Source organism: Anser cygnoides, chromosome 16 (assembly GCF_040182565.1).
Source record: "Anser cygnoides isolate HZ-2024a breed goose chromosome 16, Taihu_goose_T2T_genome, whole genome shotgun sequence".
Taxonomy (NCBI): Eukaryota; Metazoa; Chordata; class Aves; order Anseriformes; family Anatidae; genus Anser; species Anser cygnoides.
This window is the reverse complement of record NC_089888.1, coordinates 9256568-9282957: the sequence shown is the minus strand read 5'-3', so window position 1 is coordinate 9282957 and position 26390 is coordinate 9256568. Positions and strand designations below refer to the sequence as shown.

The window sequence follows — 26390 nt, the reverse complement described above, 5'->3', positions numbered from 1 at the left end:
GCAAACAAAAAAAATGCTGCTACTTTGTAAAACAGTCAGGGAGTCAATTATCAGGAGACTGACATATCAATTACCATGAAATTCACCATCTTTCATGAAGATGTAATTAATTTACATGTGCTTGTAAGTTGTTTGGAGCTGTTATGTTTGTACATTGTCTACCACAGTAACATCAAGGTGTTAAGGTCTCTACATGGTATTACAATACCAAAAAAAAAATTATCAACTATGTGTTTGTCTCTGTACTGATTGTGTTCCCTGTTGTAGGAGAAAATATTATTCACTATCAGCCTTGTGAAGGCCATGCTGAAGGTTCTGGGAAGGCTGCTGTAGAATAAGATTTAGAAATCCAGAGTGATTGTAGAATTTGTTAATTTAAACTGAGATTATACTCTTTAGCAAGGAAGATCCAGTAATGTACCTACCTGCCTCTTCCCCACTGTTTTGGTTTTTTTTTTCCTTCTTCTTCTCCTTTAACCATTGTTATTCCATTCTGAAAGGCATATCTCTCTATTAGTCTTCCCAAAAGCGTATTTGAAGTTTGCTGGAGTTAACAAGTGTTCTTTCTGCTAACATTAGGAAATTTTGCATCCAATCCCCATTTTTGGCTTAACAAAGAATAGCCACTCATGCTTAGTTTCAAAGTGGCTTGATGACAAAGGCAGATGTTCAGTGCATTACACGTTCTGCATTGTATATGTGTACACATTGTATATGTGATTTGTATGAATTGATCCCATTAATTAATTAATTAATTAATTAATCATGGTGCTAAATAAACTCCAGCCTCACATGCTTTGAGTTTTGAAAATGTTTATACTGCTTTTCAGTAGAATTTGGTACACCACACTTTCACACGTTATTGAGCCTTTCTGTGGTGAACAGTATCTGGATGACAGAGTCTAGGGTACAGTGTACATCTAGGGGACAATACATATGAACATTACTTTCTTGTATGGATCTCCACTGGGTCTTTTTGTGTGTGTTCTTATTGTCGTGTTAAAAGAGCTACTGGATTATAGGCTCCTGTATGCTGCTGTACAAGTTGGTTGTATGGACCTCTTGGTGAAAATGGGTCTCAAACAGTCCACGTATGGCAAGCTAACTTTAAGAGAAGCTTAAAGCTAGAAGTGAGCTTTGTGTGGAACTGTGTATGAGCGGGTATGGACTGCATAAAGGCAGGCGTCACAGAGCCTTAGCTCACATGATCGCAGTTATACTGTTTCCAGATCTGTTACATGATGTCAGTCTGCAGGGCACCCTAAATTTACCAGCCCAGTTCAGCATTAACTCAGCCACAGCCCCTTTCAATGAGCAGTATAGAAATATCAAAGGTGTACATGTGAAGTCCACAGGTCAGTAGAAGTTTTGTTCCCCCAAACAATTTTGGCACTCAGGTGCTGTATATGACCTACCTGGCTTAAGGTAGCATGAGGATTTCCTGAGCCTAGAGGTTGTACCTGGACCATTGCTTTTAATAGTCGCTCGTGGACCTATTTCACAATGAGTTCTCCTAAAGCCTTTCACACACATTTGAACTCTTGGCTTTTCCAGGATTCTTTAGTTGGCGATTTCCAGGATTCAATCGGTTCCACATTTCATGATGTGTTCTATAAAAAATAATTAAAAAATCCCTTTTGCTTCAGACCTGGCAATTTACGTGTACGCCTTAACTTTAATATTGTGAGAAATAGAGCTTAATCACTGTCCTTGCTCCTTCTACTGTCCATTTAAGATTTTGTAGACCTTTAGGATATTTGCCTTCAGTGGTTTCTACATCAAGTTAAAATACCCTGTTCTGTTAGTCTCTCATCATATGGAAGCCACTTCATGTGTTTGATCACCTTTACTGCCCTCCTCTGTACTTATAGTAGTCCTACTATACCCTTTTAGAGGTGGTAGTAATGGATTTCTGCAATGCTTTAAAGACGTGTGTGCACCAGGGATTCGTTCGGTGGTACCATGATGTTCAGCGTATTGTTTCTATATAGGTTCTAAAATGCTGCTTGCTTTTATGGCTGCTGCTGAGCAGGGAACAAGCCCTAACTCCAGGCACTGTTTACTGAATGGAAGTAGCTAATTTAAAACCTGTCATTGTATCTGTAGATATGCAGAGTAATTCTAGAAACTTCAGTCAAAATAATGTAGTGAATGGAGATTTCCACCAGTGTAATTGAAATCAGATCCTGGCCTGTGTATAGTGGATGTGAATCACCTTTCACCTACCCCTATATATTTCATTGCAGCTTACTGGTTTCACTAAAGCCACTGCTGATTTATTCTAGCTAAGAATTAATCCCTTTGATTTCTACAAATGATTTATCTTCAAGCAAGATATATAGACGTAGTTTGCAGTGAGCTTTGCAGAAATAATTTCTCAGGTTCTCACTCTCCAGGAGCCTAAACTGCCAGTGGAGCATTTGTATTTCCTTTTTTACAATCAGCATAAAAATAATTTTTGGAAGAAAAACGCTCAGGTAACTTGTCTGCAGAATGGCGTAGGACAAATATAGAGAGGCTTAGAGTGAGCTTGGAGAACAAAGGAACTGAATTGCTAGGCAGGGCCGGGTGGAATTCTCTTTGATTAGAGGATAATATTGTACACATTCAGTCAAACTCTGAAAGCACTTAATTAGACTCACAGTGTGTGGCAGAAGAAGTTAAGTATTATTATGTCCATTTGAAAATGGAGTAACTGAGATATAGACAGCTGAAGTGGCTTGCCCAAGAACACAGTGTCAATATGTGCAAACCCAGAATGCAGGAGTTTGCAGTTCCTGTCTTTGACTTACAGAACACACTCAAGGGGGCCCCCACAATGTCACACGAGTTTCCAGTCAGCTATTTACATTTTAACCATGCTGTTGTTCAGGTCGCATCAGTGTGTGACGAGACAGCAGTGCCTGAAGCCTGTGCTTCTCCTTAGAGTCCTCATGTACCTTATTATTTCATAACTAATATCCCAGAGAAAACCAAAGGTCAACAACTTAATGACAAAAAGGATTCGGGATTTGGGAAGAAGGAAGGATATACTTAAGCTATCTCATAGAATCTATACAGAATTTTTGTATTATGTCCTATTTTGTAAAATGTTGTATTACCATTACATTTAGCAGAGAGACGGTACAATGAGAACGGACAGTTGTTTCCATCATAAGGTCAGGTGACATGGACAAAATTTTTGGAACATATTCCTGGTATTGAACTCACTAGTTAATTGGAAATACAGCCTATTGCCTTTTCATTGGCATCAGTGAGCTTTGTGTCAAATCCTAAATGCATAGCATTGAGAAGCATGTCTTATTTCAAACATGCTGTAATCAGTGTAGAATTCTGTAATTCTATAATCAAGTCAAGAAATCCAATTTTTGAAGACATTCTGGAAGGGAGTTTTATTTGTCATTATTCACTTCTCTGATGCTCTTTTCTTTCCACTGTCTGATTCACTTCTTTTATCATATTTCCCCTCTTTGGCTCTTCCTCAATCATACCCACCTAGTTAAAAATAATCACGTACTAAAAAGTGCATAATGAGATTTTCATGATGCTCCTTCCTGACATAATTTTTGATTATGTAATTAAGGGTTCTTATTGGGCTCTTGAACCGAGAGAAGATTTTGGTTTAATTAATCAAAAGGTCTTGCTCAAATCAGGGTATTTTTAAGCAGTTTAGTTTTTAACTAATGTACAAAAAGCATTTTTATTTTTCCTCACTTATAGGATGTTATGTGATATGCTCTTTACCCTCTAAAGTCAACAATATAGAAACATTGTCTTGACATCAAGCTTAGTTCTTCTTAGGTAAAGCACTAGAATTAGGAACCAGGAACAGAGGTGCATCAAACTTCGCTGTGATTGAGCTAGGATAATTTTTGTGTTTTACTAACTGGAAGTTTGCCAGATGATTAAATGGTCAATTAAATTGGGGTTGTTCCACGTGAACTTTTTTCCTATAAGAAACCATGAAAATAAATTTGCTTTTTTTTTTTTCTTTCTTGTCAAATTAATATTCTTATTAAATTTGTTGTTTTGAGCAGTACTAAGAGAGGCTGCTGGACGTTTTGCAGATAGTATTGCAAATAAGTATTTGCCCTGAGCTAACATAACCAACTAAAAGGCACTTTTTGTATTTTATTCACTGTAAGTACATGAAGCAAAAAAAATAATAATAATAACATGAATGGTGGTGCTTGTTTTTGTTTATGAATTGCTTCTTCCTAAACACATTTGTGTCTTGTTGTTATCAGCCACCAGTATATCCTACAGGAAAAGCCACCTACCTTTTGGACAGCACAACCAATGTGAATTTAAAAAAATTAAGAGGTGGAGACTAGAATTATGCAGCCACTTCTGAACTTGTATGGTTTTCATAATTAAAGGCAGGAAAAAAGTCTCTCATGCAACAGAGATTTCAAGACAAAAGAAAAAATGTTTTATTAGATAAACAAAATACAAGTTATCCATCCATTTATTCTTTTCTCCCATTCCAGTCTCTGCTTTTTCCCATGTGCCTCAGTGCTTTTGAAGATGCAGATCCCGACTTTTGGGGGCTAGGGATTGGCAATAGCTCAGCAATCTGTGGTCCACTGGCTTTCAGCTGCGACAAGTGCTTAAGATGCTTGTTGAGAATGAATGGATCATTCACATGTTTATGTTCAGATCACACATAAGTGATTGACTAAACTGGGGCCTATTTCCAGTGTTGGTGTAAGGGAAAGGAGCAAAACCTCATGTAATGTGGTGCTGCATCAGCTGCTGCTTTGATATTCAGTGCTTCAAGTGTATTTAAGCAGAGCTGTAATTTCTATTTTTTGTCTACACCTGCAATTTAGTGCAGTAATAATATTTTTTTTTTAAATATGGAGTGATTTCAGTAATAAGCATTTGTGAAATAATATGTGAACCCTTCACCACTAAATATTGAGAGCAAAGGAAGTCCGCACTTGATAAACCAAAGATCTTTGTCTAAGGGTGGACTCAACCAGTTAGATATCAGATTAGCACAAAATAGATAGCTTTTTCATAATACCTAAGTTTGCATTTGTGGTCTCCCTGGACTTCTTGTATTAATGGTAAAACTCTCTCTATAGTTATCGTAGTGCATGTATTTTATACCTACAGGGCTGAATTCATGTAATCAGGAGAAATTTACTCCTATATGCAGCTCAGGCTGTGGTTTCATTATTGGATGTAAGCCCATCTAAGTGTGGGCTACCCTTTTTCCCCTTCCTCCGTTGCTGCGTGTTTTCACCACCTCTTTTGTGACACTGTGGTGAACAGGATCAGGATCAGCTGATCCAGCTGAAAATTAACCGGAAGGCAAACAAACAAAAGCTCCTTTTTTCAGACAGATTTTTTCCCTGACTGGCTCAGTGTGCAACCCCTAAGAGCCGCCGCTGGCATGAGAGGAGACCTAAGGTCTTGTGGTAAGGGCAAGGCTGAGAGAAGGATGGGACTGCCTCCTTTGGCAGCAACTAATATGCAGATCAGTTGAAAGCCATTTGTGAAACTATAGCCTTACACTGCTACATGCATCAATGCTGGATGCGGTCCATGAAATTATAACCACTTCTATAAGGTCAGTGCATGGGCTGTGAGCTCACAGCGTAGGCGTAGAAAGACATTCTGGGAAAACATCACCAAGCTCTAACAGAATACTAATTGACTACAGCAGACCCTTCGGAGAATGGGAATCAGACTTTTTTTTTTTTTTTTTTTTTTGCCTTATTGATATTATCAAAAAGGGCTTTTTTTTCCACTTGCTGATTTTGTACAGAAACATTAAAAATAAGAGTAGCAATAAAAATGCCATTAAACCGACAGTATCACTCGTGAAATCACAAAACACTTTAATTTGAATTACAGTGTGGATGCTGTAACATCATACATAACAGGAAGCCAGTGACAGCAGATTAAAGTTAGGAGGAGGCCAATATGCTTTGCCACAGAAGATGAAACGATGTAAACACTAATGGCCCAGAACACAGCACGCAGAATGTCTTAGACTGAAGATGGAAGGGAACAGGGCAGATGTGTTTTTCTTGAAGCCTCTCTTAACAACCAAATTGCATTAACAATAGCAAAGATGTCAGTCAGTTTGGGCCCCTTTGCTTTCAGAAGTTCAGCACTTTCGAGAAATCTTCATCTTGGATAAAAATTTGGCCAATTAAGTCAAAAAGTAAAAAAATCTGAAGCTTTTTTTTTTCAGAATGTCCAGCTGGAGTAGAAGTGAAAAAAATGCTCTTTCTTTTTCAGAACTGAAGAAAAATGTTGCCATGTAGACACATAGACACAGCTCTATGGAAAGGAAAAAAGGAAAAAAATTAGTTTCTTTGAATTAGATGTACATAACATGCTGCAGAATACTTTTTTTTTTTTTTTTAAGAAAAAAAATACTTACCAAAGTGTAAGGTATTTGTCTTTGGCATGTACGAGATTGAGATTTTATAGATCTTAGAGGCACCCTGGTGTTGGGTGACTGTAAAATATAAATTCTAAACAGGATTTTCTTTCCTGTTCTGAGGATGTTGACTTGAACTAGATTATGCAGCCCTTTTTACACATTTACACCCACTGTTGATCTTCATAATGTCTTACTATGCAAATAGTTCCAAGCCATGAGAAAGACCTCCACAATTCAGACTTTTCTGAAAGTCTTTGCAAAGTTCAGACAGCAGCCCTGAGCCCTGATAGTCCCTGGAGAAGGAGAAAAATGCCTCTTTTCCTTGCTTTCTCCCAGGCACGAGGAGACAGTGCCTCTTAAGTAGTTTGTAGACAAAGCTCTCTCTTCTGAATGGCTGGTACTTTGGTGATGACTTGCACTGGAGCTGTATTTCCATTCCTCAAGGACCAAAATCCTGGGGCAGAAGTCAGTTTTCTGTACATGAAGTTTAGGCTTAGGCCAGATTCCTGTTTGGTATGCATCAGGTCACAGCAACAAACTAAGCTTGGGCAAGGTAATTACATAGATAGTCACACTGAATTCATTGACATTACCCATGTGCATAAGGGTGGCGAGGGCTGGCTTCAGTAAATCCGAGTCTCCATATTTCATTTGAATGACCTGTGATATGTTAATTATTTTTCCATTCCACTAGCTGAACAAATTACAGAATGATTTCGGTTTCAAATTGAGCATGCTTCCTAATAACACCAGATCAGAAATTTACAGCTTCCCTCTTCTGTGTCAGTACAACATACTGCAGCTACAATTTTGCATAGGAAGTTTCCTTAAAATGGTAGCAGGGATCTAAGTAACAAAGTATAGGATAAAACTACAGCACTAAAATACTTTTTTTTTTTTTAAAAGAAAGTCATAAGAGCCAACATGATGATGATACAGAGGTGTTCAAGAAGGATGAGCAGTGGAAAGGTTTGCAGTGGCAACAACATGGAAAAATCATTTTGCACTTTATAAACTGAACCAGTCCAGGGGAGACAGAAAGAAATGGTCCCATTCTCCCAATTTCTCCCCACACATTTCCTTCAGTTTTCTCAGAAACAATAGTGTTTCTTCTGTTCCATAGTATTTAGCCTCATAAAGTATTTGGGAAACACTGAAAGAATAAAGAAAATGAAGGTTAAGTAAAGTAAGTGTGACTGGAGAGTTCACTAGAACTTCTGTTGTGTTGCTCATGTTAATTCTGGCCCAGAAAGCAGAAGATACAAGAGGTGAAACCAGAATAAAGCTCCTTTTGTTAAAAATGAAGATTCTTCTAATGAATACCTAACAGCAAATAAAGAATTAATTACTATAGTAATGAGCAGAGAGAGGAAGCCTTTCCTGCTGGGAGGAAAGGAAACAAGTTTTCTTAAATCTGAATCAAGGAGCGAAGGAACTGTCTTGAACTGGGCTTATGAAAAACATGAACAGTTCTGAATGCACATGAGTAAAATCTGTACTGTATGGTAAAAACCAGGGACATTTCTTGATGATTCTGTTAAGTTTCTTGCAAGAAATTATGCGATATAAAGATCAGCAGAAAGGTCAGAGAGAATGTCATTTAGCAGCTTAGTTCCAGATGCTACTAATAGCTCTCCTTGTGGCTGAATTCATCTCACTAGTAAGGAAAATCATGGCTGTTATACAGATGTGTATTAGAGGAGCAATTGCTAAAATCCTGTGAGTCTGCAAACATTGTTAACTCCTTTCAGTGTAAGACATTCTGACAAACTTTTGTTGCATTATAACCAGGTTCTTCCCAATTCCTGCATAGTGTTGTTTCTTTCCTATTTACTGAATACGTTTCTGTCAACAATATCTGAACAGTTACGCTATTATCTAAATGAAAATCAAAATAAAACGCAAAATAGTTTTTTTTGTGTGCAAGATAGATCGTATAACAAGTCAGTCCTATAGAATTTAGATACATGCAAATCTAACTAGTGCTTGCATGGCAAATAAAGTCTCATTATCACCTCTCAGACAGGAAAAAATTGCAAGTGAGTGATTATCCAGCCCTGGGTCTTCCACCTCTCTGACACTTCAGGGCTTGGGAGCTATTCAGTTTCATTTGCATCTTTCCACTCAATTAGACTTCTCACTCTGCAGTCAAAAACAGTGATTGGCAAAAATATTTTCCCCATCTGCTCTCTCACTGTCTGCTATATATATATATATTTAGTAAATACACTTTTTTTTTTTTAAAGACAAGTTGTTTCTAATGTTTCTCTTTATTTTAGTAATTGTAAGCTTTTCTGACCTAGGCATGGTTTTAAATACTTGAAAAGGACAATAGTCTCAGATTTTCAAGCCTGAGTATGTTAAGCTTCTTAAAATGATCGTTTTTAGGGCTGCTACACACCAGAAGCACACTAATGTCAGTCACAGGGAGCACTGAGTGTACAGTACAGGTAAAATAAGCCATGTTCATGAAGATAATCATATCTGGATAGACAAACACTTAAAATCTGATCTTCAGATTCTGTTACACCTCTGGTTGTCTAAAGTGTCTAAAGTTGTCTGGTGTCTCTAGCTGTTTCTGTATTGCACATCTGAAGATAGAGTTTACAGTACGGAGTCATGTGAGTCTCATATTGTACCTTGCAGGTAGCAGATGACTACTGATTTCACAAAGCAGCCCCTTTTGCCAGGACAACTGAAAAAAAAAATTAAAAAACACACACACACACCAAAAAAACCTCTCTTTAATATGTTTTGTTATAGAAATGTGGGATTTTAACAAAATTATTCTGTGTGAGAAGTGTCTGCTTTCTTTGGACGTGTTGCTGTTCCTTTGAAATGCTGAAAACATGAAAAATGCAAATTTGGGAGTTTAGCCAATGTGTTAGTTTTACAGTTTTTTTTTACAAGAAAGTCCAAGTTCTCCTGTGAAAGCGGCAGCTGAAAATCTGATGTGTCCTGTTGGCTTTACAAGGAAAGCAGAATTTAATTTCCATTGACTTAGAATTGTATAAATCTCGCATATTCTATATATGACTATTATCCTTTGTAAATTAATTCAGGGTTAAATACCAAGGTAAAAGGTAAACTATCAGCACCACGCAGTAATACCGATGTTAGTTTCATAGGTCTTTATTGCTGGAAGAGCATCATTGCATTAGTGAAGCACTATATGTGGACTAATTACAGAAAAAGCTGATCTAATTTGTCTGGCACAGCACTGTGTACATACAGCTATATCGCTCCTTCTGTCAAATGATTGTATTTTCTTATCATGACATTACCCGGTGCTGTTCAGATATTTTGTCAGAGTCCTTTCCTCAAATTACAGATCTGCCCTGGGTAGGAATGGGAGTTCAGTGTAAGGCGCGTGGCAGGAGGTTGGCCTGAAAGATGCAGAAGGTCTGAGATCTGGATTTGAAGGAAACTGTGGGCATAAGAGAGAGAGAATTGTATTTAAACCTCATGATGAAGTACCTTGCTAATACCACCTGAATTCTCATATAAATAACCACTCAATAATTTGTTTTATTAATCCTCCAGTTACCTCAATTGTACTGTTAGCAATAGGAGAACTCTTTACCAGACTGGATTTATTGATTTTAGGGCATGCAGTGTTGGAAAAAAATGTAGAGGGCTGAGACAGTGAATCAAATGTGGAGTCCCTTGGGAGATCCACTAGTACATTACTGGACAGCAGAGAGAACAGCTAGAAGCCAAGCAGAATAAATAGAATCATTCCCTCTGGAAATGATTAAAAATGGGCAGCAGAAGGGGAAAGATCTATAGGGAGTTTCTGCTAATGCTGGACTGGGAACTGAGCTACTGTACAGGCAGTGCTGTTTTCACAAGAAATTTTCTGTCCATTCTGCATCTTTCTTAGGGTGAGGTTTCCGTCCTAATGTAAAATATATAGCAATATGCCAGTGGGGGAAGTGCTGTGAGGTTAGCCCTGTCAATCAGTGAGTAGCACCTGGCCCCTGGGCAGACATCCAGAGACGCTTCTTGCCAAGGAAGTAGCTTATACAAACTGTGAACTGTGTCCACCTGTTAGGCATTGTATGCACTTGATTTATGTCTTGTACTACAGACATATTTGCTACAACTAGCTCTTTACATCAGTTCAGTGGTAATTCTAGTAATTGGCACTGATTCACACATACATGCAGATACATGTATTCCTTGCCTATTTATCTGCCTTCTGCTCTGTTTGAAAGGCTTCCTTTTCTTGTATGCCTCTAACCATAAGAACACATCATCCAGTTATGTACGCAGCACAGTGCCATATTCAGTAGTAACGTTGAACTAGTCTGTGTTTCTTTTAAACTAGCCAAGGAACTCTAATTTTCCCCTCAGAAAATCAGCTAATGTGGTCTTAAAATATTTTTAAAGCAGTTCTGAGAATGATGCCAAACGCATTATTCTTCACAGCAGTACGATGAGAGCACTGTTTGCCAAGTGTATCTAACTTGACATCAGGACTATGTGTCTTGGGAGATTAAGACATTATATTTAAATCACGGGCATGTGTCAGAAAGCCCAGGTGCATTAGGTGCTCAGGGGAAAGGAGCCCGCAGTGAGGCAGTGTTTGTATTTCATGTAGACTATTTTGTATGTGTGTGATACATTGAGCAGTTAGAGACTTATCAGGAGGGTAAAAGGGATTCATTAATACAATGCAAAATCATCAACAAAAGCATCCCTAAACATGTAAAGGGCAGAGCTCTTAGTCTCTACCACTGTTATCAAATTGGTGGCAATTCTTTCTTTGACAGGCCAACTCCACGGCTCCATTTTGACATTTTAGCTTTTAATTTTTGAGACTGTAAAACAGAGATACTGCATTCATGTGCACATTTTTGTATATCTATCATATTCGCAGTGCTCTTACTAGCAGCTTAATTATCTGCTTGGTAGCTGTTAAGTTTGAGAATGCATGTTATTTCTTCCCTTTTGGGGGTTCCTAAATATTTATTTGTGAAGAAGACTGATGTGCTGCTTTCCCTACTTGTTCTGAAGTTTGGTACATGTTAACTGTGGGAATCATGGCATTGTCCTATCTGTCCTGGTCATTTATAGAAGACATGTGTTTCCTGTTTTCTCATCAAAGTACGGAGATGTTTGTAGAATGGTGGAAAAAGAGTGTGTGATCACTTTTTTATGAGATCTCTGGATGAGATCATTCTAATTCAATCTTACTAGTCAGGGCTATTTTGAGTGACATTCTGGTTAGAAAAAAAAAAAAGCAATTTCTATGCTCAGTTTCACATATCCTGTCATGGATGACATGCCACTGCTGCTTCAGGAAAATAACCATGATCAGTGAGAGCATTTCTTTCATTTTTAAGTGGAAGCATAGATTTGGGAATTGCAGAGAAAATCTTCAAAACGTGAATCATTATGATCAGAAGGCTAGTAGAGAACATACCTATTTTAAATTCTGTAAAATCTTGTGCCTTTTAAGGCAATCTGATGTTTTGGGGATATGTATTCTTGCCTCACAAATGCTTGGATTTCACACTGTACAAAGTTCACAAGGCTGCCAGGTTTGATCTCATCCTAGAAGAGTACCTTCTTCAGCTACTATAGTAATCTTACTGGACTTGTTGACTCAACCTCACTTTAGCACAGAAAGCAAAAGCCTGGGACATATTTAATATTTGTCTTTGTATATCATGCTAAAATTTGGTATATATTACAATATGAGAATAGGAAAGAAATTCTGATCCCATTTTCTGCTTTCTGTATCTTCAAATGAACCAACTTGCCATCATCCGACTGGAGCTGTGGGTTGTTCTGCACATAAATTACAGGTATGTGTCAGAGGAGGGGTCACACAAGAGACCTTATCTGTTCTTTGTTGCCTTCCTTAATCTAGAGTAAAGAACTCTGTGGACTCAACACATCAGTGTGGGGTTGTGGTAAATGGAAAACACACCCAAGCCACTAAGGGCTGAAATGGATAATCTTATAGGTTGGGCATTTACCTATAGGGATGAGCCATAACCAGTCATCCAAGCCATGTTATCAACAATTTTTGAGGTTTCAGCTAAAATATAAGCCAGATGTAAACCAGCCGAGCCAATAAAATTGTTTGGCACAAACCACTCTCACATTCTGCCTCATTCTGAACTCTCTCCGTGGTTGAATAGCACTACAGAGTGCGTTCTGTTCCAGTCGAGCCTAGAAATGGTCATATTGGGCTGAGGCAAACTCACATTACATATCAGCGGCTTCTTATTGCCTCAAGAGCAGCTGTACTGCTAGCTGTAGTTCTCTTTGGCTAGCTGGATTGCTAGCAAAATATCAGAGACAAAATAAATTTGTGGGAACGCTTGTGAGATCCCCAGAAAACTTCTGCTTTCTCAGCTTCTGAATGCAAGCCGTAAAATTACAGGGGATTTCACTGCTTATGAAACCAGTGTGCACAATATTTTCTTGTAAATACGGATCTCTTTCTCCTCTGACCTTACAGTTCTGTGAGTAAGTAACACCATGACCTGACTTATGGCCTCTACACAGAGTTAATGCACCCATCGCTTCTGAAAGTCAGGTTATTCAAAGTCTTTCCCATCAGACTGACCATACTGAAGTGCAGAATGCAATAAAGTTTTTTGCCTCCATATTATTTGGTTGTGTTTTGGCTTTGTTTGAATTTGCTGGTGCAGAAAGGAATTAATACCTCTATTCTGATTTTTTTTTTAAATCTCTTTCTCCTTCTGCTTTTTATTATTTTTAGTAAAATGTTACTTAACCATATGCCTATATGAAATATATTTCTAAATTCATAGGGCTGCATTTTAATATAACAAACACATGAAGCCAGTGCAAGCATTTGAAATTTCCTTTAAAGATAACACGTAAAACACCGTCAATACTTATTGATCTGAAAAAGAACAGAAGTTAAGTGTCTGTCTTTTACTATCAGATCAAATATCACTTTATCTAGGAATTGTTAAAACTTTAAGAAACAAGAAGATCTATCGTACTGTATGCTAAGAATAAAGCAGTACTTACCATGCAGGTGTTTATGCAATTTACTGTAAGAAAGCAGATGTGTTACACAGGTTAAAGGATCACAATTTTTATTACGTCTGTAATTAGAAGCAGAATCTGTTGTTGTTGTTGTTGTTGTTGTTGTTGTTGTTGTTGTTGTTGTTGTTGTGTGTTTCTCTAGTGCCTGGTGTGGATTACAGAGTATTTTGGGTAAATAGTTACAACTTTTTATTTTTTCCAAGTTACAGTCTTTATACTGTTCTCCAAGCAAGAGATAGGCATTTGGTTCAGGTTTGACTGTCCCATGCCCTTTGGTTAGCAAATGTGTCACAAGTACCCAGGGACAGCAAATTTTGATGATTTACATGTGCCACCTCCATAGCTGTGCATGAAAATCAGAAATACACCCTTTGGATAATCTTGTCTTTCTTCATACATCCTGACATGAGTGTCACTGAAAACAACTTGGTTTTAAATTACTGGGTGGGTACAAGTCACTGATCAATACTGGAGTTAAAGGAAATGTCGATTGGAACAACAGGCTGCAGACAAAGTATATGCAGATTTAAGGCCTCATAGCTTTCCCTCTGGCCTCATTTACTGCATTGTGGTTTCCATGTCATGTAATAGGGACAAGGTTGTGCTGCTGCTCATGTTGTCCCCTGTGATCAGTATCTGTTGACAGTGCCGTCCTAATTGCCCTGCGTGCAATATGGGAGGACATGTTCATTCAGTATTTCGCTTTTCTCCTTCCAGGAGGCCCAAGACAGTTCAGGATTTTCCAATGATTTAGCTCATTCCCTCTCTTGTCAGTTTTCTTCACATATTTTTCTTCATTGTCCATGAGCACAGACATGCACAGGATGCCTTGCTTAGTCAAGAATGCAGACAACCCTCCCACCTGTCAAAGGGCATATAAGCACATTTACAAGGGGCCTTCATGCCTCTCAATTTTGACAGGTTTTATGCTCATAATCCCCTGCAAGCTTTCTGTGTCCACCTCAGTGAGACCTGGGAATTCAGGTGACTGTGCTCAGTGTCTCAGCTAGTGGGTAGGAAAGTAGGCTGTCTTAGCCAGATTGCGTTTCTATAGCAGGACGGGCTACTGAGCAAGCCCCACAAGGAGGGGGGGAGACTGCTCTTCCACATGCTGACCTCTGTGCTTGTCCTTGACTAGATGGCAAATTGAGCCATCTGGTTTTTAATAGCATAAAGTAGTTGAGGGAGGGTTTTCTGGGACGTACACCTGCCTTTAGCTCAGGAAGGAGGTGTGGGTAGTATACGAAACTATGCATAGTAGCAGAAAAATGGTAGCAATCAGCATCTAGAGGACCCTCAGTGACCCTTGATTCAGCCTCTGATTTTGCATGTATAAAAATTAACGCATCTTGTCTTGTTGCCTTCTCATTTATATAGCACTGTCAACAAAATAATTGAAAAGTTGAAAAATTCCAAGAGGACAGGGGTGTTTAAAATATCTGAAACCATGGTGGGAAGTGGGCTTGTAGCTCAAACAGACCGTAAATGTTTCAACTGAATTGCCAGATTATTCTGAAACAGTAGTCATATAAATAGTTACAGAACGTCATTAGAAACATTTAAAATACAACCCAGCACATTAGCATGACCAATATATTAGTCATATGTGATTTAGCTATGAAAGGTGGCTTTGCGTGTGACATCAGTGGAATATTGCTTTTGTTACATCTTGGGTTTAGCAAGTATTTTACAGCTTGAATGACAATTCAATTGTGAGGAAGTGACAGAAAGTAGATATTCTGCTTATAGATCTTAAAAAATATTAATGACTACTGTGTAGATTAATGCCATAAAAAGCTCTTTGAAAAGGAGAAGCTAGAGGGAAGAGAAAGATAATATGAAGTAAACTCTTTAAGACTGTGAGAGAACCAGATCTACTTCTGAATTAAATATTAAGTTGTAGAACTAAAACGAGCTAAATGGTAGCTATGAATTCAGACATATATGGATTGGGAGGGACTAGGAACAAATGCAAGGGAGGCAAATAAAAGCAAAATCTTCAGGTCTCTGTTTAGCCTAATGGGTTAACTCTGTCATGTGTCTGTCTACTCACTTGTGTGGAAGTGGTATTGGTCACAGAGGAGTACTCATGACCTTCCTCTCTTCTACAAGCTTCTGGACATCTGATCCAAGTCAGACAGTGGCACGTGGTCTTCTGTTATGATCTCTAGGATGATAACCTCTTTCCACCTCTAGAACCGAAGATCTCATCATGTTAACATGTGTAACTAAAGTCCTTATTTGCACTTTAGAGGTCAAAGAATGGCGGGTTTGGTTTTGTTTTGTTTTTGCTGTGTGACACTTCTCAGCAGTAGTGCTGGCAAACTCAAGTGCATTCCCTTTATGGAACTAGACCTTTGGCGCCCTCAAGTGAAGAAAACTAGTTTGAACAAGTGGTAAGATCGGAAAAAGCTAAAACCAGCCTAACAAGAACATGACGGTACGATTGGAAACTGTGCATCTTACTCAGCGTGGGCATCTAGCTCTCTTACTTTTTTTTTCAGATTATAAGCCTAGTGCAGACATGCTCTCAGCTATGAACAATATCTCAAGTGCTATGTCTAACATCAGGATAAATTCAAATAATATTGACAGGCTGCTCCCAAGTAGATATGGTTTTAGGCGGCCTCTCAATTTTTTCTATTTGTCTTTTGCAGGTTTGGGATCTTGATTTTCACTCCACATATTGATTCCATAACATATTTTTTTCCCTATGGTGTATGGAGAATTGGGATTTATAAGCGAAGCATGATTTTCATGATGATACACTGGTGAGGGGAAAGAACATAAATATTCTGTCTATGGATCATTTTCTATCTCAAACTTACCATGATTGTCTCCATCTGACAACTGGTGTTTGAAATTCAAGCTGTTCATGTTAGTTGGTTATGTAAATTACCCAGAAACGTTTCTGTTCCCTAGCTGGATGGATAGATTGCACACAGCAGAAGTGGTTTGAAAACCCATAAGGGCAGTTCAGGCAAAAATAACAAATAAAAAAGTGTTTCAGAAAATGTGAAAGTGTTCCCTTTTTTCACTGTGCAATCATTGCAGACCCTAGAGAATTAGGCCATGCTGTGGATTGTTGGCTTGTCACAGTGTTGGATGGAACGTACTCTCATTTCATACTCCGTGGTTCATTGCAGTTTTGCAGCGTTGTTTGCAAAGGTGCAGCCAGATCCCTCTCTGTCCCACTGACTTGCCTCTCTTGAAACCTTCTAGTCATGAAGCTGTAGCGATACTTTCTGTGAGCTGTGTAAAGCCACTTTTTCTCCAGTAAAATATATACTATTACCAGTATGAATATTGATAAAGAATCTATGTGTCCTCTGATGAGCAGCCACAAGACTGGCTGTGGCCTCCCATTTATATGGCTGCCTTACAAAGCCTGATCATAGATTATTTACAGACACATTACACTTAGTCTGCCCGAGCATATGGGGTGACTGCGTAATCTGCACCATATCCTCCGGTTGAATTTGGGATCAGTCCTGCTGACTTGCTTGAACTGTTTTGAAAGAAGACATGTAGTGGCCCATAAAACACAAATTAGAGATACCCATGGTTTCCACTTAGGCAAAGTAAAACTATCTAGATATGTGAGCAAGGACTAGTTTGTTTAGCAGTAGGTGGTGCTCCAAACAGGCAGGGGTAAGCTGAAAGATCTAAGCCTTTTGAAGGCCAATGTTAAATGCAGACAGCATTTTTTATTCAGTAACAGCCTGGCTGTGGGTTCATAGCCTTACATTTCTGGCATTCCAACCAGGTCCAACCCAAAACTGACCCATCTTTCTGCAGCTGTTGTCCTTATATAAATTAGCATGGAAAATGCTCTGTGGGAATAACTTGTCTCCAGTTAAAAGTGCCCCAAGTATTACCCAGTCAGAGCAGAGATCACCACAGGGAACACCTCAGAATAATATCCAGTTATCCAGTGTAATCTTTTTGGCATGGAAGTAATGGGGAAAGGTAACAATATCATGTAAAAGCTGCATCCACCAGCTTGAATTCTGATTTTTAAAGGAACTATTCTCCACCTCTTCCACATTTTTTCTTGTATAATCAAGCAGTCTTCGATCAAATCAACTCATTGGTCTGGTACAAATGATTCACGGATCCTTGGCCTCTATATCCAGTTGCATGCTCTCTCCTCATTACCAACAAGCAAGAAACATGCCTGTATGTTAAATATACTCAAATTTCTATGAAAGAGAAAGAAAAGAACAAAGAGGAAGAGAGTTCTATTTCAAGAAAACAGAAATGAGAGTGGTTCTGGGTTGTGGGTGGGAAATCCTAGCACATGATCCTTGTCATGTGTGCACAGTGGCAGAAATATAATAGCCCAAACAAGTGAGAGACAGGTCAGTAATAAAACAGGAAAGCATAATTAACAGCCCTGATATTCTCTGTCATGAACCCCAGCCTAGGCAGAATATCATCATGAGGGTGAATGCCTTGCTATATGGCATAAATACTAGTATTTCTGAGTTGTTTTTATTGTGGCTGAGGAAAGGCCTCTGCTGGAGAGTTATGTTGTCTTCTCAATTTTGTAAACTACGGAATGGCTGAAAGGATTTAATCAGTTTTTGAACACTGCTACAGAACACATTTCCATTCTTCACATTTCCTGTTTTATTATATTTGTAAGAATAAGCTATAGATTTTTACCACATATGCTGTTTTGGGGAGTAAACAGCAATAACAAGTTTTCTTAGGGCATCAAAGGTCACACAAAGGCAAACTGGTGAGAAATGGAACAGACTGAAGAGAAGTCAAGCAGAAAGAATGCATCCCATAAACACACTGTATGCAACATGCAGGATCTTTTGTACTCTTCTCCTGAGGCAAATTCAAAGAATTTTCTAGGGACAAAAGGACATTTATAATTTTTAAGCCTGTTTCTAGAAAAGAAATTTGCAAACCTGTTTGAGATACCTAAATTTTCTATATGGTGATATTTACGGCACGTGGTATCTACTGGGGAGTGACATACATCATTTTTTTTCCAGATTATCCTGCATGTGTGAAACTGTTTCCTGAAAGATGCTCCATTTGGCATGGATAACTGACTGTCTCTTTTGGTTTAAAATAATGATGGTGTTGATGCCATGCATAATAGCAATTGCTAAAAGGATGTGAGTCACCAAACTAATCATGGTTTGCTGACTTGTAACAGTAGCAACCTAAACTTAGGACTAAACTCAGCTGTCCCGTATAAGTTCACATCTAACTTTAGCCCTAACATAAACTGTATGGAAAACTTTAAGCAAAAAGTCTGTCTTCATCATCTAGCTCCTGAACTAAATGCAGTTTCCTAGACACTAGGACATCTTACTGATATTCAAAATAAGCTCCATCCTCCTTGCTGATAGCTCTAAGCAAGCAGTTCTTCATCTCCCAAAAACTAACACTATTTTTCCAAACATCTCTTATTTTACTCCAGTAAATGAAGGACTGATCTTGGCTCATCTTCCCTAGCAAATTTATTATCAAAGCCTAATTCTAGCCATAAGTTTAACCTGTTAGCTCTGAGCTTGTGGTTTACAGCAGTCCAAAGCACAATTGTTCATCAGTGCCTGATGGCATCAACAGTAAATTTATCTTGTCTGCTTTTTGAACACCTTTCTGAACAATGGCTTGTATACTCAAGAACCCTACCCTAAAAATTAACCTCAGTCCTCACTTTGACTGTTATGTTGATCCTAAGGAGGAAATCCATCTCCACTCCTCTCTAAAACAGAGCACAGTCTCCATTACCCCAATAGATTCTGTTGTAAACTTAATGTGACCACCCTATCAGACTCAGGCCTGAACTTAATTCACCTCCCCTGGTAGAATCCAAACTCTAACCCTAATTCTACCATAGCCATAATTTTAAGACTGAAAATAGATCTTTATTATCTCAAAAGATGAACACAATTGGCAAACTTGATGTTATGAGCGGTACTGTGAACCCAGAAACCTAATATAAACTCTAGCCTAACCTACAGAGTCACAACCCAAAGCCACAACCTACAGGATTCACAACCCAAAGCTCAGCCTGCTTCCTAACTCTCCACCTATTCTTGATTCTCCTGTCAACTTGAAGTAAGCAGTCACTTTCAGCCTTACATATCCATAGTCTCTGATGATGCCTCCCCTAATTCATGCAAATTAGTCCATGTAAATTAGGCCTAACAACAGCTCCAGTGAGTTTCAATCCTAACTATTGAAAATTCTAATCCTACTCATAGCAGGAATTCTGTTGTAAATCATAAGGGGAAACGAAAGTTGTCTGAAAACTAAATAGGCTCCAACTCTCTCTCAGTATGAGCACGTGTTACTTAGTGCAGTCCCACAACCAACTTCCTTAACCTCAGTGAGTCTCAGACTTGAGCCTACCTATAACTCAAACCTTAAATAGTAGAGCCTCGCATTCACCAGCTTCGTATTCTTCATGTGCCACTGACACTCAAAAAGCTAATTGTAGCTGAAACCTGGTATTCACTTCTGTATCTTTTAAGTCCAAACCATAACCTCAGTTGTAATCGTACACCTAGGAATTCAAATACTGCTGTAAGATTTGAAAGGCAAGTTTTTTGCTTGACATATAACTAAAAAAAGATTTCTGTAAAACTGCCTCCTCAATCTATCCCCTAAAATCAAGACCATATCCATTTTGCTTCTCCAGTGAAAACTAATCTTGTCCCACAATAAAGGTCCTAAAATCAGAACTGATAATTTGGCTGACAATACATGAAGAGCTTCTGCTGCTTAATTAGTTCTGCAAATGCTGCTGACAGTAATTACAGTCTTCTTTGTGTCAATAACTAAGTCAGCATCCCTCAAAAAAGATTGAGGGCCTTATTTGCCTTTTAGTTATGTCACTTCTGCATCACTGTAATTTCACTGATAACAGTAGAATTACCCTTGATTTAAACTAATATAAGTGAAAGAAGAATCAGATGCATAGACAGCAATAACAAATGTGGGCAATTCTTGGGGGACTGGTTTTGGATCCTCTTTTCTTGGATTGTGAGCATATTTCAAAATTACGCATTTAAAAATGCTAGCATGTGGAGGTGTAATATATCAGTACAAGAAAACTACACATTTTATCTTGTTATTGCTAAGCTGATAGCTTTTCAAGAGACAGGGCTTATTTGCATTACCATTGCTCCTTAGGATTACAAATTAATGGAGGCTACAATGTTCTCTGTCACTGTCCCCAATATGACAATTTTTCATCCAAGTCTGACTACTGGTCAGCTTTCATCACCCAAATCTTCCTTTCTGACTTGTCCCTAACACAAGGCCATCATGTTCTCCGAGGCATATTCTACACTGAGACTGCAGATTTCAGCACTGAAATGAAGTGACTCTTGAGTCCAAGAACAATCAGTTTGTCTTTTGACTTCTCTCACTGTCAGTACTTGACTCTGTGACAGGTGATCCTGTTCTCACTTTTTTGTGTGTACTATTTCTTCATCTCTCCCTTTCTATTAGAAAGACATTATTAGGGAGACTTATTAAACCTTTTCTTATTTTGGATGTGCTAAATTAAAGTAGCCAGAAGAAATTTGAAATTGTACCTCTTTTTTTTTTTTTTTTTTGTCAGTAATGAGGCTCTCAAGGTTCGTATTGAATTTTTTATCTTTCAGAACAGAGCAAATTAAATTAGATGTTGCCTGGTTGTTAAGATAGTCAGTGAGATATCCTGTGGAGAGGATCTGAAAGCCTGAGGTATAGCAGAGCTACGATGGAGCCAAGAGTAGGATTAAAGAAGGCAGCTGAGTCATGAGGTGCACAGCAAGACATCTCCCTAATTCCATCCCAGTGACACACTGAATGAGTATAAACCTAAAAAGCATATTTCTCAGACTTTGCATTTTGGGAACAAGGTCTGAAAATTACAATTAAAACCCATAATGCTATCTGTATTTAGGTCTTTAATGCAAATGAATTCATCGACCTGGCATGTAAACTGTCTCAACCACTTGATGCCCAAGGTGATAAGCTCGGAAATGTAACACTTAAGTGAACACAGACATACAAAGATATACAAATACGGTTTAAAACTTTAAGATGTTTACAAGCCCAAAGGATATTATGACATATTTTATGGAACTAGATACTCCATACCAAATACTAGACCATGTAATGACTTAAAACCCTGCACCTTTACATCTGCAACATACTTTGAAAAATAAATAGCAAATATAGACAATGATTACACAGTTTATTCTATTTTAAAATAATACCATACTGAATCCTGATAGGAAAATGCCAGGAAAAATATGGTCTATCTCAGCATTCTGAAATTAGTTGCATTTTTCAAATTTTTTATTGGAGTTAGTTGTTACTAAAGAAGCATAGGCTAGGTAGTTTCACTATATTGTGCAATGAAATTAATACACAGAGTATCAGCATGCAGTGTAAGGATGAAATGGATGAAATGTCCTCAGTGTAAAAACAATTATGTTACTGAGGCTACAAGAGTGAAGTCAGCATACCTATATGATTACAGGGATGAACATCTTCTGTATAAGAGACCAGAAATTAAAACAAAATGCAGGAACAACCAGACTTTCAGTAGAAAACAAAATCCAAACTCTAGTCACAATCTGGAAATAATGTTAATTTAAAAAAATAATAATAATCATTTGATACTCTGATTTCTATGTTATTTGTCTCTATTTTTCTGTCATTCATATCTCTATGATATAGAGTCCTTCCATCTGCTAATGGATAGCAGTTAACATCCAGACCAGATGTTAGGAATTTCCTAACTGCATAATTAGTGAAACACTGGAGGCAACAAACTGAAATGCTGTTGAATCTCCTTTACAGTGCTTGTTGAATCTCGCTTTTCAGTAAGAGGCAGCGTTCTGCCTTAGTGCTTGGAGATGTACTAAATGATCTGTTGAAGACCTTCCCAGCCCTGCATTTCTGTGATTCTGACTTGGAATAGCGATCCATTCTAAACTTGTATTAATCACTTAATGTGGAGGAAAGTTCAAGTCGGTTGCCTAATGACAGCTTCAGCTGATAAACGCTCAGAAGGACTTTAACCTTCCAACATTGTCCCACATTTATTACATGGTGCATTTGCTCATACTAGAAGAGGCTGAACACACTATTATTGCCAAGAGAACAGATATAACTAGCAGGTTTTTGAGGCAGTTACACCCTGACAATTTGTGACTTAATGACGAACCACAAAATTGCACTCTTATCACAGCCACACTGGAACTGCTGATTTCCTGGGAAAACCCAAGTCTTTAGACAGTAACTTTAAAAACTGTTTCCAGATAGAGGCACTTCCCCCTGTTCTTGTCCACCCTCATCGTATCTGATTTACTGTACTCTAACTCATAGTTTTCCATGTAAGTAGAATCCTCAGCTCCATGTAACCAGTTCACACAAACCTCTGGACAGTAGAGGTGGTCACATAGCGCCTGCCCGTTTTCCACATGAAGTAATACTAAACTAATGCTGCACACAGGCGTTTGTGGTTGAACCCTTTGTTAGTGCTTTTTAGACAAAAATTGCAGAACTTGACAATACTAAGTGTCTATTAATGACATTTTAAAAGATAAGAATGCCAGTGTTTGAGAAATAAAATTACAGTATAGACAATCTAATAGGTCCCTGTATTCTTAGTTAGATATTGCTGTCTTAATTTGATTAAGCCCGTTGTGGAGAGATGTGGAAGAGGTGACTGCATGTTAGTGATGGTTACAAGTTTCTAAAGGAGGGCATCAAATGAGTAATTTATCTCTGCAGATGATTTCCATAGATTATACTGTCTCTCAAAGAGTCCAGAATTTGATTTGGGGAATAAGACACCCTACCACATAGGGCGATGGATAAAAGGAGAAGAAACAATTGGGCATCAGGTTATAAATGGATACCAAGTTTCTGGGACGTGAAATTTATTTTTTAACAATTCTTCTTTAACATGACTTTGGGTCTTTGAAATGTCTGTTTTCTTAGTGTCTCTTCACAGGCCTTGTTCTGTGGAAGTTAGCAGTGATAGTGGAAACGCTGGAATGCTCAGGTTAAAAGCCTTATAAAAATGAGGAGTATTATATTAACGTGACCTCCTTTTCAGTAATTCCAACCCAATCAATGCAACTAATTGCAGCAATAACAGTGCTTGCAGTTGGCATGTCCTGCTAGTGAAATCACCCGACGCCCAACACATTGTTTTCCCCTTGCCACTGCGGTTTCAGCACGCATGCAGCCACCATTTGGGGGACACAACACCCCGGGGACATGCAAAGGGGCTGGGTTTTAAAAAAGCGTGGATGGGCACCAAGCCTGGTTTAGGCAGGGCCAACCCAGCCTGCTGGAACTGAAGGGGCGGGAGTGGCTGCCAGCTCCGCTTATTGTGGTGAAGGGCCTTGAACAAAAGTCCTGTGAGGAGCGGCTGAGGGAGCTGGGGGTGTTTGGTCAGAAGGAGGCTCAGGGGAGAACTTACTGCTCTCTGCAACTGCCTGAAAAGGTGTGGGGAGCTGGGGGTCGGCCTCTTCTCACAGGTAACTAGTGATAGGACTAGAGGGAATGGCCTCAAGTTGCGCCAGGGGAGGTTCAGGTTGGAAATGAGGAAACATTTCTTCTCAGAAAGAGCAGTCAAGCACTGGGACGGGTTGCCCACGGAGGTGTTGGGAGTCACCGTCCCTGGGGGTGTTCAAGGAAAGGTTGGACGTGGTGCTTAGGCACATGGGTTAGTGGGTGATAGTGGTGGTAGGGGCACAGCTGGACCAGACGATCTCGGATCCCCTTTCCCACCCTAACGACTCTCTGACCCCCGGGCAGCGGCCTCCCCGGGCCGGGCCCCGCCTGCCGCCGCGGGGTCGCAGGTCGCGACGGGGCGGCGGGCAGAGCGGCGGGGTCACGTGACGGCGCCAAGATGGCGGCGCCGTGGCTGCGGCGCGGCGGCGGCCGCTGAGGGCGGAGGCACGGCGCAGCTCCCGGGCGGCCCCGGCCCCGCCGGCCCCGTCGCCATGCAGCCCCCGGGCCGCGAGCAGGACGCCCGCACCAAGAGCATGTTCGTGTCGCGGGCCCTCGAGAAGATCCTGGCGGAGAAGGAGGCCAAGCGGCCCCCGCACGGGCAGCTGCGGAGAGCCTGCCAGGTGGCGCTGGGTGAGTCCGCCCCCGCCGGGCCGGGAGCCGCCGCCGCTGCCCGGCCCGGTCCTACCCGGCCCTGCTCGGGCTGTCACGGCACGTCCCGGCGGGGAACAGCCCCGCGGCCCCGGCCCGGGGCTCGGGAGGGGCGGGCAGCGCCGGTGCGAGGCGGGCAGCCCAGGCGCCGCCTGCATTCGGGGTCTGTGAAGCAGGAGGGGCGCGGCGCTGCCCCGCCGGGACTCAGCTGGGGGAAATCAGTTCCGAGCGTTTTGGCTGGGACACGGGGTGTCGGAGGGGGCTCTTCTGCTGTCCCGGGCCTGGTAGTTCTCCGACACCTTCTGTCTGACTCATGGACTGGCTAAAAACTTGGGGCGGCCGCATACGGTGTGGTGTCTTGCACAACTGAGGCGCTTTCTGTAAAATTCGTAGGCTGGTCTTCAAACCTGCAACTGCAAATCGGTCCTTTCATAGTACAGGACTAGGCGTTAAAGTTGTGAAAGCAGGTGGCATGACATGCAGGGGAAAAACTAGGTAAAGCAGTACGGCTCTTACAGGTAGAGTTCTCTGTGGCCTTTCTTATTCTACGGCACAGATATCTCTTACAGTTTCACCTGGTTCGCACCAACATTTTTCCTTTAACTTGGGTGTATTTACTGTATGTAGAAAATTGAAACAGGAGAGACTGGCTGAGTGAGTAAGGACGCTGAGCAGAGGCAAGTCTTGTCGAATGTATTATGAAAGCAAACTTGAAAAATAGCCATTGTTTTTACCTTCCTGCCCACAGTCCTTACCTTGAAGAAATCTGAAGGTGCTAACTACCTAGTGGTAACTACATAGAAGTGTATTTTTTATTACTATTTAAAGTTGACATTGTGAGCAATAGAGATTACTTTTCCTACTTCCCTTTCCGGACTTCCCCACCAACATCCACCCAACCCATTTACAGGACTGGAAACCTGCTTGTCTGCTACATAAATACTTTTTGAGAAAGGGAACTTTCTTGAAAGTTTAGTAGGAAGGTCTTCGTTTATTAGCACATCAGAGACTGTGATTCGAGGGGAGAAGTACTATGCAATAGCCACTTATTGGCATTTGTCTTTTGGATTATAGCTGTTTTACCTCTCAGTTTTTTAAGGTACACTACGTTTGATGTCGGTTAATGCTTGTGACGATAGATATAAACGTTGTTAATCATGCTGAAAAAAAAGTCTATGTACGACTTGACTGGACTAAAGCAGAGGTCAGCATGAATAGATAACCTTCTGTTACCCAACCCTCCTACACTAGTAGGGCCTTGATTACAGTTACATTTGGTAAATGTTACATCATTTCAGGTTGACAACATGAAGATAGTTCCTTACATTCATGTGTGCTTTTTATTTTTAAACTTTATTCTGTGTAGAATAAGCTCTTTTCTACTCAAATAGAAAACCAGTTTTACTTTATGTAAGCTTAATTAAGCTTATACTTTGTTAAATAAAACTGAGTTTAATTTCAAAAGTGTTAGGTTAATTATCAAGTCCTGTGCTGTAGTAAATATGGTAGGGAATGTGGGAAGAACATTACTTGCAGTCTAAAGAATTCAGGCCAGACTTCTTAATCTACACAAATAGTTTTGCAAGAAAGAAGCTGCAGTGTTTTCAATAATAGTAAAGTCCAGTTATCCTTTGATAATTAAGTCTGAGTACAATTAATTCAATGTGAGAGAAATGTAAAGTCAGCTTTATGGACCTAGTAACTGTGACAGATGTTGTCTTTTATTTTTCCATGCCGTATTTCAAGTAATGCCCCTCTACCTATGACTAAATTCCATTTGCTATGCTGTCTTCTTTATACAATGGTC

The 26390-nt window shown here is 39.6% G+C and overlaps 1 protein-coding gene across 2 annotated transcripts in view; it reads left to right on the top strand.

Annotated features, from left to right (window-relative positions):
- Positions 1–26390, top strand: part of ARFGEF2 (ADP ribosylation factor guanine nucleotide exchange factor 2) — a 61278-nt gene that overhangs the window by 1003 nt on the left and 33885 nt on the right. Inside the window, exon 1 of one of the 2 annotated variants that reach the window (XM_048072567.2) lies at positions 24324–24565. The exons of the other annotated variant lie outside the window; for it this stretch is intronic. Within the exon in view, the coding sequence (XP_047928524.2) occupies positions 24427–24565 (139 nt within the window). The 5' untranslated portion in view covers positions 24324–24426. Of the gene's footprint in view, positions 1–24323; positions 24566–26390 lie in introns of those variants that run through there. 2 annotated transcript variants of the gene reach the window in all.